This window comes from Lepisosteus oculatus, chromosome 1, assembly GCF_040954835.1.
Source record: "Lepisosteus oculatus isolate fLepOcu1 chromosome 1, fLepOcu1.hap2, whole genome shotgun sequence".
Classification (NCBI taxonomy): domain Eukaryota; kingdom Metazoa; phylum Chordata; class Actinopteri; order Semionotiformes; family Lepisosteidae; genus Lepisosteus; species Lepisosteus oculatus.
The window spans coordinates 21,590,132-21,604,473 of NC_090696.1; the positions used below are offsets into that span (position 1 = coordinate 21,590,132).

The 14,342-nt window shown below is 51.1% G+C and overlaps 1 protein-coding gene across 1 annotated transcript in view; it reads right to left on the reverse strand.

The window, feature by feature from the left end:
• Positions 1-225: 225 nt before the first annotated feature.
• kmt2d (lysine (K)-specific methyltransferase 2D) overlaps positions 226-14,342 on the reverse strand; it is a 62,084-nt gene continuing 47,967 nt past the window's right edge. The window contains exons 42-55 of the mRNA XM_015344447.2: positions 13,281-13,445; positions 12,632-12,788; positions 11,943-12,024; positions 11,502-11,677; positions 10,959-11,083; positions 10,289-10,427; positions 9,523-9,662; positions 7,833-9,072; positions 7,253-7,389; positions 7,035-7,165; positions 6,632-6,938; positions 6,046-6,119; positions 5,611-5,719; positions 226-3,957 (exon numbers count right to left, since the gene is read on the reverse strand). Coding sequence (XP_015199933.2) covers positions 3,865-3,957; positions 5,611-5,719; positions 6,046-6,119; positions 6,632-6,938; positions 7,035-7,165; positions 7,253-7,389; positions 7,833-9,072; positions 9,523-9,662; positions 10,289-10,427; positions 10,959-11,083; positions 11,502-11,677; positions 11,943-12,024; positions 12,632-12,788; positions 13,281-13,445 — 3,075 coding nt within the window. The 3' untranslated portion in view covers positions 226-3,864. The remainder of the gene's footprint in view (positions 3,958-5,610; positions 5,720-6,045; positions 6,120-6,631; positions 6,939-7,034; positions 7,166-7,252; positions 7,390-7,832; positions 9,073-9,522; positions 9,663-10,288; positions 10,428-10,958; positions 11,084-11,501; positions 11,678-11,942; positions 12,025-12,631; positions 12,789-13,280; positions 13,446-14,342) is intronic.

The following is a 14,342-nucleotide window of genomic DNA, read 5'->3' on the forward strand; positions in this document are numbered from 1 at the left end:
CCATTCAGCCTATCCAGCCCAAATGGTAGCTAGCAATTACATGACCTGAAGATCCCATTCAGATGTTTTTTGGGAGAAACCGGGGTAAAGACTTCAACAACATGGCTGGGTAGTTTGTTCCACACTCCCACCACTCTCGTGGACATGCAGTGAACACCCCCTAGGGCACTGAGGTTCGGGAATCTTCTTAACACTCGTACACGACAAAAGACCCAAGTAACATGCTTTATATTTAAAATGCATTTTTATTTTCATCTTTACAAGAAAAACAAAGCTGAGACAGAGGGACAGAGGGAGAGAGTAAAAGCAGAAGGAAGGTATTGAGAGATTAGATAATAGCCTCTGGCGTCCTCCAAAACATAAATTATATACAATTCAAAATTATATCCATACAAAACATGCCACAGACAATAAAAACAACCATTTATTCTTCTTCCCTAAAAGTAGGTCTGCTGTACAGATTTCAACACAACACCTTTTAAAAAAAAGTAAATGTAATGCTTAAAAAAAGACATCCTCAGCTTTTAGTTATGCTTTTCTTAAATTAAAAAGCTGTGCAGAGAACTTAAATAAGGATATTCCAAACAAATACAACTAAAAAAAATGGGCTTCATTCAGTATGGTTCAGGCAAGAGAGCAAAAATTATCCAGTGACAACATGATCTTGAAAATGGAAAATAAAAGTAACCAAAAGAAAAACTAAATCAACCACAACTTATGTTTGTAAAAACTTAAAACATCTACCCTACCCCACCATCAGAGTCACGCCACAAACACGGTTTAACAATCCCATGAACAGGGGTCCTCGAGGATGGTCTGGGGGCGATCAGGGATGGAAAATCACAACAAACCCAGTAGGAAAACTAGTCATATCACACATGAGCTACTCCGATATATAGATTTCATTTACTATGTAAAAAAAGAAAGTGTTGGGCTGCACAGAGCAATTGGGGTTTCCTTTCGGGACTGGTTTGGGTTCAGTTCTCCCTTGAAAAAAAAAATCGAAAGAAACGTAGGAAATGATTTTATACCAAGACAGCCTGGCCTGTGTTTTTCAACTCCTGGCCTTCGCAATCGCATCATGATTTTAAATGAAAGGTTTAAAAAAAAAAAAGAAAAGCAGAAGACTCTGTGGCTTAAAAACATCTCCGACGACTTCTTAACTCTGTGTCTGGCCCGAGCCGTCAGCTAACAAATAAAGTCTCGTCAAGCGGAAATGTACAGGCGTGTTTTACAGGCTGCTAATAAATCAAAGCTAATAGAAAATACAATTAAATGCAAAAAACCCAGTTCATATAGACATTATTAAGATTTATTTAGTTTGCAGTTTATTTTTTAAAAGTTTTTTTTAATATATTTTCTAATAAAATGATATCCAGTGGTTGTTTTGAACTCTTTATCTCACCTTCTTGATTAAAAAGGAGCCTCGGACAGGAGAGCACTCAGCCCCTGGTTGTATATCTATATACAGTTTGTACACTTTGCAGCTTTTTTAAACTGGTGTGAGAGGAAGAGAGGGAGGGCTGGACAACATCACTCCCTCCAAATCTTTGTTTTTTTCATTTTTGTACTGTCATTAATTTAAATTTAATTTAAAAAAAATCATCAAATGCCCTTTTACACCTTTCACTGCTGAAGCCGCAGGCCACCAATAGGGGAATCTGCTCTCCCCAGCACCCCGAAAATGCAGCACACACCCCCACCCCTGTCTGTCCCTGTACAGTGGCAGAATGAGGGGTGAGAGTGAGGGGGGTTCGAGGCAGGGGGGACCCCCCCCAGTGGAGTCTGGGCTGGCAGTTTAAGAGAGACTACAGTAAATATACATCTGACTCCGCCGAAAGGAGAGTCATTCTTCTCAGACTGCGAGAGTCTTCATTTTCGGGGGTCACTGTTCCTCTCTGGATGAGAGGGGAGCAGTCGTGACCCCCCATCCCCCAGCCCACCCAGTTCGGGTGAAGAGGAACGCGCGCCGCGCTGCCCGACCGGAGCCCCTCGCTGCCACACAGGACGGGCAAGGTCGGGGTCCACGCGCAAGCACCTGGCTCCCCGATCCACTCGCCGGGGCAGGAGCACGGAAGTTCTCCGTGTCCGGCTGCCACACTCCGGGGAAGGGGACACGCCCCTGAAGGACTCGGGGCCTCTGAAGTCGCTAATCACCCCTGTTAGCCATGACGGTAGCGGGGGACGCGGCCGGTCTCCTCGATCCTGCCTCTAAGATTAAAGGGGGGGGAAGAAAGACTAAAGGGATTCAGATTTCCTAGACGACATTGGGTACAGGACAGGGCAAGAGATCCGACTCAGTTTCTGTACCTGCCAACAGCTGGGAGACAGCTGCCGTGATGCCTTGTTCAAATTGTTGCTTTATTTTCAATTTTTTAAAAGCAGAACGAGAGCTTGGCAGGCGAGTAACTTTACAGAGGACGCCCCATTCTCCTGAAATCCTGGAGAGATCACCTGCCCTGCCCACCCCCCCAGAACAGAACAGAAAGAAGAACGACTACCCCCTCCGGACGAGCACCAGCGTTGTGCGTACAAGTGGAGGATATTCACTTGTCAATTTCTATGTACAGAGAGAGAGAGATCCCGCTTTGAAAAATAAACCCCCCAAAAAAGAAAGCTACAAAAAGCCAGGACCGTCTAGCTCATTCTTAACCGGAAGATGCCAGCTTGGTTAATGCGCGAGTCTGAGATTAAAACCTTAAAAATTAACCGATTTCTTTTTAAACAGTAATTATACGTCTATATACAATATATAATATGGGCAGCAATAATTAGTCAATCACCAAAGGTAATCCAAGAGCAAGCCTGCTGCTTACACCCCACATCTCCGAAAGAGCTATTGCCACAGAAACTTACCCCCCCCCCCCCCACTACCCAAAACCCACCCATCCACCCTAATTTGACCCCGCATGTACCCCCTTCCCCTCCCAGCAGCAGCCCTGTAGTTTTTCCGAAGCGAATAGATTCCACAGACTCTATGAGGTAGGCTGGGTCCTGTAACCCATCTTCAGCATCGACATACAATAAAACACCTGTCTCTCAGCAGGCTCCCGCCATCGCTGCTCCTCTCCAACAGGCTTCCTGTGTCGCAACGTCCCCTCCGGTGGGATCTCTCCACGCTCTGCTCGGGGTTCGGAGAGCGTCCGGAGCCGTTTTGGGATTGTCTCGCGGATACATATGCAGGTTCTCTCTCAAAGAAACGGGCTCGCTGGGATCACCCCCGCAGACGGGACCGGAGAGAGGAGAACGAGAACAAGAGGAAAACTCGCAAGCTGGAAAAGTCTGAATGGATTTGAAACCAAACCGAAACCGGCTGCGTCCGTCCTTCATCGAAATCTCTTTGTAGGAGTTCAAATCGACCAAGAGCCAGTTTAGCTCTGGCAGGGTGAAGGAGACGGCCATTCCTTCCGGAGGAGGAGCTGGAGTGCTCCCAGCGCCATCCTCGCTGGAAGATCTGCGGGAAGGGCGGAGCAGAGGGGGGGGAGGGCAGGGGAGGTCCCGGCTCGTTTCGTACGTTTGGATTCAGGTGCGCCCCCGGCCATCCCAGGATTGTCCCATCTGTCCTCTTCCTCCTCCACAGAGAAAGCATCCCGATAACAGCAGCAGCACCTGGAAAGTGGTTCCTTTATTTCAAGTAGAGTTTTTTTTTTGCGTCTTAAAAATCTGGGGCTCCTGGAGTTGTTCACCCATAAAAAAAAAGCGCTGTAACGCATCCACCTTTACAGTGGAGGTCAGGGGTCGTCTCCCAGCTCCTCCTCTTGGAAACAGCTCGCGACTGGGTGCGGTATCTTGGCTTGGCGACTCGGGCCTGGCCGTGTGGGGGGCCTCCCTCCTCTTCCACCAGGGCAGGACCCCCCCGCGGCCTCAGTTCATCCACTTGCGGCAGTTCCAGGCTCCGCAGTGACATGGGATCTTGTGCTGGTCATCCTCAAAGTCGAACTGGTAGTCGTAGGTCAGCTGGAGAAAGAGAGAGGGAGACATGGAGAAGGTCCGTCATTAACCATGAACTCCCTTCCTTTCCACAGCCCCCCCCCCCGATACTGTCCTATAAATGAGGGCTGTGCTGTTTGGGGACAGGCGCAGCTCTGCCCCTTGCGGGCTTGGAGCCACACAGCGCCGTTAGGCTGGGTCTCCCGCCACAGGGCAAGTCGGGAGAATCGGTGCCACTGAACCCCGCCTGTCATGCTTGCACCCACTGGAGAACGTGCTAGAAATCACCACGGCTACCGGCAGAGACTCGACTAGACGCATCAGCTGGGAGAGGAATATTCACCTGACTGCAGACGTGTACATAAACATGAAAGAACTGACCATGACATCTTACACCATCTGCAAAGCCAGACAGAGATAACGCCTTGAGGGCAGCTGCTGAAAACTGAGTACTTTAACCTGGATCAATGAAAACTTCACTTAATCAGCCGAGATTTCTCAAGGCAATCAGCATCCTTGACCCAAAACACCGTGCAGTTTGGAAGAGGATACTCTCCCTTCAGATTATTCCAGGTTTTGGTGTGGAATGCAAATTTGAAAGTACAAATACAAACACAAGGCAAGAAAAATGCAGTAGGTGACAAACTTGTCAGTTTTTTAGCTTCAGTCCAGAAACGTATGATTTAGCCTTTTGTGCTTTTCATTTGTTGCTTCACACAGCAGCATCACCCCAGGAAAGAAGTGACAGGGAGTAAAATTTCAATGAAAATATTAACATTGGACATTTCCACTGAACGCTAGGTGACCTTTACCTCCTCCTTGTGAGCCTTTTCTTAATTTGCTTATATGTTCTACATGATTTATTGCCACACTGGTCTGTGATACCACTGTTAATATATAGAACAACTGTGTTCAGAACTGTCAATATCCATAAGGTAACTAACTCATTGAGATGGTATATGGCATTCAAACAGGGAATATCGCCCCCATTGTGGCTGGATGACTGCATTACTCTGTGACATTCAAGCGCAATTTAAAGATCTTTTTCACCTTTCAATTTTTTCGGACGACACGCTGGGTTTCCCAAAGCAAGCCAGTCTTTTTTTTCTCAGCTTCTGTTATGTACATTACATGCGTGCTACTTTCCTGAAATAGTGCTGAAGCACCCATGAATCGTAATTCAGGAGTTACTACTGGTATGCAGTCGATATTGACATTTTTTATAAAACGGATTAAATTTACAATTTAAAACGTGTCTGAAATGGATAAAAATGTTTTTTTTTTTAATATTCTGCTTTTGACATGGTCAGAACACAGGCACCACGCTGCAATTTTATTCGAGGGACAGGCACCACAAGCTTTCACTGATTGATCACCACAGGATCTTGCTTCTCTCTCACAGATGAGCCAAACTGTACTCTTGAAGGCTGAGGACAACCGTGAGGGAGCAGCTTGCTCTCTGTAGTAACACACTGCACTAGCAGAGAGCCACTCCACTCCAACGGTGGCTCTCCAGCAGCTGGACTGAGACCGACCATGATGGAGCAGCAACACACTGCACTAACAGAACAGTTGGTACAGAACCCCAGAAGGTCCCTAGTTCTGGCTGCTCAAGTGGTCGCTACCAGCTGACCGAGCTGAGCCGGGCCTGTCACGCCACGTCTCACTGCGAGCCCTTACCTCCTCTCCCTTGGGGATGCGCCGGCTGGAGATGATGATGATCTTGTCCTCCTTGTCGAAGGTCACGACCTCTGCCACGCAGTTCGGGGCACAGGAGTGGTTGACGTAACTGTGCAGGAAAGACGCACGGGAAGAAAAAACGTAAGGAAGGATCCCCAACAGGAGAAGGCCATCCGGCCCATCGAGCTTGTGTGCTTCCCGGGAGTTCATGTATCCAAGGATCTTGGACAGCTATTGTTTGAAAAGATCCCCGAGATTGCCAAGGCTGAGCAGTTTGTTATAGATCCCCGTTCCCAAATGCATTCCCCCTTTGGTTTCCAAAACTGGTCAGGAGTTGCAGAAATAACAACACGATGCAGCTAGACAGGAAGGATGGGAGAGAAGGACTTCACCAGGACAGGCCCTCCCCCCACAGCACCAAGATCAGGGACTCACCGGGCCGGGCCTCCGGTCAGAGTGGCATCGATCACGTGTTCATTGTTGATCCGGAACATGTAAATCCCTCGATTCTGGAATCACAGGGGAATTAAGGAAAAACTCGTAACTCTGAGCCACAAGTGCACCACAGAAAGGAATAATTACACACAACCTCTAGGCAGACAGGTAAAAATTCCTACATCTGAATACCCACCCTGAATCTAATTGATAAAACACTTCACAATCCTCCTCCTCTGACTTTACCACACCCAATTAACCCAGCCAAAGGAATGTGCTGTTCCAAAAAGCTTTTATAAAAAATGAGGTACATGTGAAGATGAAAGCTTCATTACGTTAAATGTTAGGAAAGGTCCAAACGCAAACATTTGTGCTAACGTGATTACAAAGAAGAGGATTTTCCTTAAATGGAGTCTAAGGGTGTCACCCAAAGATGTCAAAACACTTAAGTTCTACAGTCGGTGTGAAATTGATATCCATCTGTCCCATTGCGGCCCGTACGCTGACAAAGCCTCACCCCGCAATGGGAATCTATTAGTTGGGAGGTTCAAGTGAAGTGATAGCCCTGAACAAGGCCACCGCTGACCTGCTCCTCGTAGATCTTCTCCCGGCGGTTGGCGACCTCGTTGCGGATGATGGTGCCGATGTACTCGATGACCATGGTGTGCTTCTCCAAGTCCTTGGCCGCGTACAGGCCCAGGCCCTGAATGCGTGAGCGCGCCAGATACACGTTGTTCTTCCACTCCGTCTTCAGCCGCCGGTACTGGGAGGACTTGGAGTGGACGAACTGCTTGCTGTAGGGCGTGTTGATCTCTCCTGTGAACGTGCTCTGGTATGCCTTTGACATGCTGGTGCTGTTCAGGGTGTGGGGCCTGCAGAAGGAGGAAGCAATCCTGAAATGGGGGAACAAGCGTGTTGACTGATGCGAGCAGGCGCGAAGGAGCCAACGAGGAGGCCCCGTGGAATGTTAAAGGGGGCCAGGCTCTCACCTCTTGAAGTGGGTGAGGATCTTTGGCTCGGAACGGGCACAGCCAGTAGGGTTGATCATCAGGGGCAGCTCCATCAGGGGGTGGCGGCCGTAGCGGAACACGTAGTTCTGGCAGTTCTCCACACCGGGCAGCTGGGACGGAGACAGAGCAGTCAAAACACGGATCATGGCCTCGCCTTAGAGGGCCGCCGGGCTGCGGCGGAGGAGAGTGGCCCTTACCGATTCAGTGATGCGCAGCACGGCGTGCACGGTCAGCCCGTACATCTCCTCCCCCTTCACATGGTCCGTGAACAGCTTCAGCATCTCCGCCTCCTGCCGCAGCCGGGCCACCTGCTCCACCACGCGGTCCCACAGCGCTGCGCACAGGAAACAGAACGGGGAGGCCGTGAGACCAACTTCCTGCCGCGCTGCACTAAATATCTCCTTATGCCACGAATTCCCAAAAGAGCCTGACGCTCGGAAACTATCTCGCTGGGGAAAGACGGGTGAACAACTGGACTAGACGCACAAAATCGCGGAGCAACCTGCCACAGCCTTGGGTTTTCAGAGCGCAGGGCACAGGGAGGGGACACAGGGTGGAAACATCATTCATGGAGAGCGAGGGGAAGTGAGCGAGAGGGCACGTCCGAAACCCGGTGCACCCTGCGGGACTCACCAACCGGCCTAACTGTTCAGACCGGCCGTCGTACACCTGGGGATAACTGTGTGGCAAGTCACAACGACACAAGAGGGATGCGATGCCCAAACGCGGCTTGCAGTGAGACGCCAGGCCAGATCTTTAAGGGGGGGGGGGCCTTACCTTGTGGCGAGGATTCCCGCAGCAGTAGGTCCTCGTGCCCCTGCTCCAGCACGCGCACCTCGAAGAGCGGCCGCCCGTCCTCCTCGCTGATGCGGCAGCGGTAGCAGCAGCGGCGGTTGGGGAGGCGCGTGCTCCAGTAGATGCGCGTGGCCTCGTAGCCCACGGGGAAGATGGCGGAGGAAGAGTGGAAGGCCGCCATCTGGGAGGGCAGCAGCTGGCCCACGGCGTGGAAGATGAGCCCACCGACCCGGAACATGTGGATCCGGTCGCCCCGCTGCAGGATGCTGGCGATCTGCTTCACCTCGTCGCGCTCAATGTAGACGCGGCGGAAGACGGCGAAGGAGCTCAGCTCCTCCTCGCTGGGGCCCTTCAGCTTGTGCTGGGTGCAGAGCATGGTCTTGTCCTTGAAGAACATGCAGCGCGCCCGGATGGCGCAGGCAAAGTGATACACGTTGGGGCAGCGCAGGCGGTTGCAGCTGTTGGTGGCGCCCGTCTTTTGGCAGTAGGCGCAGCGCGTGCGCAGCCCCCGCCGCAGGGCCACCTCCACGTTGATGAGCGCCCCGCCCTGCGTCTCGTACACCTCCGTGGACCACAGCGCGCAGTTCAGGTGCACCCACAGGTCCAGGTCGATGTTGAGCAGGCGGGCCGGCCCGTCCGTGGCGCCGTCGCCCTCTTCGTGGCAGAAGCAGCACTTGCGCAGGTCGCGGGGCAGCACGTCGGGCCGCAGCGTGATGCGCAGGCGCTCCATCAGCTCCGAGATCTCGCGCGCGCTCTCGCGCCGGGACCCCGCCTTGCGGATGGTGATCAGCAGCTGCAGCCGCTTCCAGCGCAGGCCCTTCCACTTCTTCACCTTGGGCCGCACCTCCTCGTCCTCCGACGCTGGCCGCCCGCGCTGCTTGACCAGTTTCGGGGCCTCTGGAGCTGGGATGAGGGCAGGGGTGTTGGCGGGGAGGGCAGGGGTGGGGGCGGCTGGGACAGAAGCCAGAGGAGGGGGAGGGGGAGCCAGGATGGGCTCTGGCTCTGGTTCGGGCTTGACTGCATCAGCCAGGCTTGCGGGGGAGGGCGAGGTGGGCTGGACATCAGGAGGAACTGCAGGAGCAGGAGGAGGAGGAGGAGGGGGCGAAGGTGACTGAGGTGGCGAGGCCTCCACAGGGATGATGGGAAGGTGCCGCACATCCAGGTTGGAGACGTTGGCGGTGTAGCAGTGTTGGACGGGCTTCTGCTCCGGTTCGGGACACTCCTGAGAAAGGGGCAGATTGGAAGCATACCTATTACACACTTGTCAACTTCCTTCCCCCTTCCTCAGTCATCAGCCTGGGCAGCTGGTCAGTACTAATCAGCTGCAAAACAACTAACGATCTGAATCGCTTCACTTCGCCTTTGGCAGATTCCTTTGATAGTGAAAGAAGGATCTGTAATCTTTATAATACCGGACACGTGAGAAGTAGAGAAGAGCCGGGAAGACAAAGTGGACAGTCTTCCACACATCCAGAGGCACACAAGAAACCAGTCATGTAAACCATGCAAACACAAGACTGGACGAAATTACACTGCATGTAACAATTTACTTTGTAAACAATTTAATAGATTGTATAAAATTCATTTTTGCCCCAAAAAAATCTCATCTTTAAAGTGTATGAGAGCATCTTCCTCAAATGCACCAGGCACGTCCTCCAGCAGAGGGACTGACCTGTTTAATAAGAGACAGGATGTCCACCTGCTTCTTCAGGGTGCAGCCGGGTAGGGACACATCAAACTGCTTCAGCCAGTCGGCCTTCTCCTGCGTGGGGCGCTCTTCCTCAGAGGGGCTGGGCTTCGGACACAGGGCTCCTGGGACGGAGATCAGGATTAGTTACAGCATCGGTTTTACTCAGCTCTTGAACATGCAGATGAGGGAAAGGAAGGCACCACGAGCAAGCCTGCACCTGCCTGCTGACTGGGTGACCGCAAAGCAGACTCTTCATGTTGGTAAGCTAGTACACTGCCCGCACAAACAGAAGACACAGACTACGACCTGCCCTGTCGCAGACACTGGAAGGAAAATAAGCAACAAGAGGAGCCCAATTGACCCGTTTAGTCCATCCTACTGTTAGATCGGATGATTTTGTACTGCCCTTTCTGGAATTCCTGGAAGAACTGTCTTTTGTGGGCTCATCTGCAGAATGAAGGGGCATTATGGAGGAACACTGCGGATGCCTGTTGAGGCCGATGGCTGTGTCCGCTACCTCTTATGAGAGGTACCCGAGTTGCCCGACTGCAGATTCAGAGTGTCCAATCTACATCATACAAGGATGAATGGGGTAATGCCAATGTGAATACAAGTTCACTCAGGAAGCAGATAATTTGTTTCTGGAAAACAATGCTAACACAAGCCATAGCCCCACCTGCGGGCAAAGCTCAAGGAGCTTGTGTACTATTGTGGTTCTGTCCATTGCGTGCCCAACTGGCACAGTTACCTGGTGCGGAGGAGTCCGGAGCTGGCTTGCCCGGCTCGGTGGCCCCCCTGCCTGGGCTCTGGGGGAACGCCACCTCATAGGACACGGGCATGCGCATGTGTAGGAGCTGGGCCACCGCCACCATCACGGTGTTGAGGTTCTGCAGGGGGGGAGAGCAAGAGAGGACAACCGGGGTCAGCCAGCAGCTACAAGTGTGAAGTACAAGGAACAGAGCCCCGGATCAGTTTCACGATTTCTTCTAGTGACAGCTCTAACAGTCGACCTGGCGTGCCAAAACAGAAGGAAGGCCACTCAGCCCATCCAGCTCAATCGCTTGCATAGTAGCAAGCTTGATCTGATGATTTCTCTTTCTTGTAAAAATCCAGGGTATCGGCTTCAACAACTTGGCCCATCAACCTTCGTGTTAAAACGTACCACCCAGCCTCAGTTTCAAAAACATTTCCCTCCAGGTTTTGACCTGTGATCTCAACCTATTTCATTGTTGAACTTGCTTCCTAAGCATCTACATCAGGCCCTGCAAAGGGTAAATGAACCAAGCAACCAAACCACATTGTGCCTGTTCTTCTCTGAAGCGGTGCCTTTGGGTTGATGATTCCCTCTAGCCTTTTCATTTTCACACGAGAGGGACAAGAAGCAGGGAGCAGGAATGCAGCTCAGCATTGGCTCGTACCTTGGCGGCGGCAGCGGAGAGGGTAAAGGTCACCGACACTTCGCTGCCCTTTGCTTTGTCCCAGAGACTTGACCTAGGCGCCACCTTCCCTTGCTCTGGAAACTCAAACGGCTTATCTGGAAACACTATGGAATAGGAAGCACAAAAAAACGCATTAAGCTCTAATCCTGCATGCTTCACATGTAAATCAAAACCCCAAAGACTACATAAACCTGTACGATTTAATCAGTCAGTAAATCTAATGACAAAGAGCTCTTGAAATAGTGGTGCCCAATTCCAGTTCTGGAGTGCGGTAGAGTTTGTTTTCTTTTTTTCTCTTCTCTCCACAACCTCATTGGGGTCATCATTAAGTTCATTAGACCCGTTTCACTTTTCAAAAGGTCTTCAGCTTCTCGTGACTTGGAGACCTAGAACACCTGCTGGACTCCGGCCCTCCAGGACTGCCCCTGTGCCCTTGACAGATCAAGCCCAGCGACCGAGCCAGACTGTCTGGCACGGGCAAAGCAAAGCTGTCCTCCCGGCCCCGGGCTGCCACTGACGTACCGGGAATGGAGGCGCGGGGGATGATGGGAATGACGGGGGAGAAGGCCCTCTCGCTCTCCTCTAGCCTGGCGTCTCCGAGGAGGGGGAAGCGTGGAGCCTCGTCACCCAGGACGCTCTCGGGTGAAGACGCTGGGACAATGCTGTCAGGAGCGTCGCTGTCCTCGTCACTCTCCATCCTGCAAGGTACGCACACAGGGGACACATCAGAGAGACTGATATTGTGCTTTTGGAGTGAAATCCAAAGGGCATGACTGAAAGCAGTTGACCAGAACACATGGCCCTTCCGGCACAGTCAGATGGAATACTTCCATACAGCAGTGCTTTACTCGCGAGGACAATATCAGCCTTCGTCAAACTGAACACCAAGTCAGTGGAGCGGTGAGAAATTGTGGTTTGCACTGCCCTGGCTGCAGAGGAGGGGGCTCGGCTCAGGCGGCCTACCTGATGTCCTCGTTCTGGTTGTGGGGGGGTGTGGGCAGGGCAGCCAGCAGGTCCACACTCTTCACCTCCTCGGCAGCAGAGTCTGGAGCCACACAGGAGCATGTTAATCCAGTGACCAGACAACCGTATCTGATTGGAAATGCACATTCGCACACGGGAGTAGGCTTGCGCCCTTTTTAGATTGGTACCTTTTTAGCACAGACCTCGGTTATAAAACACTACGTCATTCAATCTAGAAGGGTTTCGTCACCTGCTTATTTTAACCTGCTGGACTATTCCTCAGAACACGCAGGTGCTTTAACAGGTGGCCACTGTGCAAAAATGAACCCACCCCGATACTTCCCCGAGGCTAATAGTCACGCCCCTCTGCACCGTGACTAAATTTAGTGTTTGAAGGTGGTTTTAATTTTAGGATTAAATACAAAATAGTCAAATAGAAGATACAATCATCAGCTTTCATGCTAAATGGAGAAGCTCTCCCACCATGTGGGCAGACCTCGAACGTACTTAGCAAGTGTCAAAGTCAACTTCAGACTACTGTAAAAGGCCAGAGTTTTATTAAAGGAATTTAAAGGGCAAAAAATGCAGGCTGAACAAGAGCAAGTCACGTTCTTAACTTCAGAAACGCACAAGCAGCCAAAGCACACTTCCACACATTCCTATGAAGGACTACCCCATCTGCATCTCACCCTTGGGCTCCTCGGCCTCCGAGGGGGCATCCGGCTCCTTCTGCCCCTCGGTCAGCTCCTCCACAGCTGTCACTCCGTTCAGCAGCTTGTGCTGAACTGAGGGGGGCGGCGTGGGGGGCAGCGAGGAGGGGGGCGTGGGCGGGTTGCTCAGGTTATTCTGCGGAGAGAGCACACACTTGAATCACCTTCTGCCAGACAGGAAGTGACCTCATAGCACATGACACATGCTTTCAGAGCTGTGGTCAACAACCCCACACACACACACCTAATCAGTGAGACTGAGGAATTATTAAAATTCCCCAGTAAATTCTTAAAATTCATTGTAAAAAGTAATAATCGTTGCACAAGGTAAGAGTCATGGATTACTTTTGAAAAATTTCCCCCCCCAAACACCTGTTTAAGAGAAGCTGTACTTCGAATGACGCAAAAGTTTGCGTAATCGGCTGTACAAGACATTTTAAAAAAAGCTTTGCGGGATTAAGAAATTCTTTGCAGTGGAAGCCCAGAAGACTGTTCTCCAATGATTGGGTCAGAGAGCCCTGCTTTAGATAATTAAAAAAAAGAACCTCTTGACATTTTAAAAGTTCGACCCAAAGCCTGGATTTCCAGTGCCAGGGAGCGGGGAAGCAGGACTGCGGGGCGGCCGTACCTTGGTGAGCAGCTGGGAGTAGTAGTCGGGAATGTTGTCCAGGACCGCGTTCCCGAATGAGCCCTTCAGCTGGGCTTTGCCGTTGGCAGGGCTGCTGCCGAAGGGGGAGAACAGGTCCAGGTTGGCTGCGATTGAGGGCTCCATCAGAGGCAGCAGAGACAGCTCCTGGTGTCGGGAACAGAGAGGCAGCGGCTTATACCAGGCTCCAGGGATGAGGGCAAACCACTTACTCCCTGCCTCTGGCCACATGCAACTCCTTTCCCATTAGACAAGGAGAGCTTTGCCATCTAATCCCAAGAATTCAGAGCCACTCCAGGACTTCAGGGCCTCCGGGTCCTCAGTTTATCATTCCACCTGAGATGCTGCTTAACCGAATGAATTGAATAGAAGTCGAAACACCTGCCTATTAGGTCTTGATTAGTTGCTCACTGAACAGCATCTGTGGACTTCAGCCCACATAAACCTTATCCCCTAACATTCCAACTAGCAGTTAAGCTAAATTAGTTGTCTTAATTGGACTAATTCAAGTTTTGCTCATCTCTTCAGCTTCTGTGGCTTGCAAGAGACCTAGAAAACCTGCAGAGCTGTCATCTCTCCAGGAATGTCAGTTTAAGCTGAAAAGATACAAGACACAGGGCCGCAACGGAAGAGAGCAGAGCAGAACAGCAACAGCCGTGCTCTTGCTTGGCCAAATCGGACATCACTTTCAGAGAAGAGCAACCAGGTACCTTCGGGGACTTCAGGGAATGTCCTATACTGACAGGCTGAAGAGACTGAATCTGTCTTGAACAGAGACAGCTGAGAGAGGACCAGATCTGATTACCTGAAACCAACAGTGATGAGTCTATCCTTCAGACCCTTCTTCAGTGTCAAGTGAAACAAGTGAGGAGAAAACTGGACACTTTGTGCAACAGCTAAAGTTAAAAACTGGAGGCGTATCTTCATCTAAAGGAAGAAAGTCTGGAACAAGCCATCCAGTCATGTTGCTGAAACCTATATCCTGGTTTCTATTAAAAACGGGCTGAAGGAGATCCTCAGATCAACTACGCAATGAATGGCCTC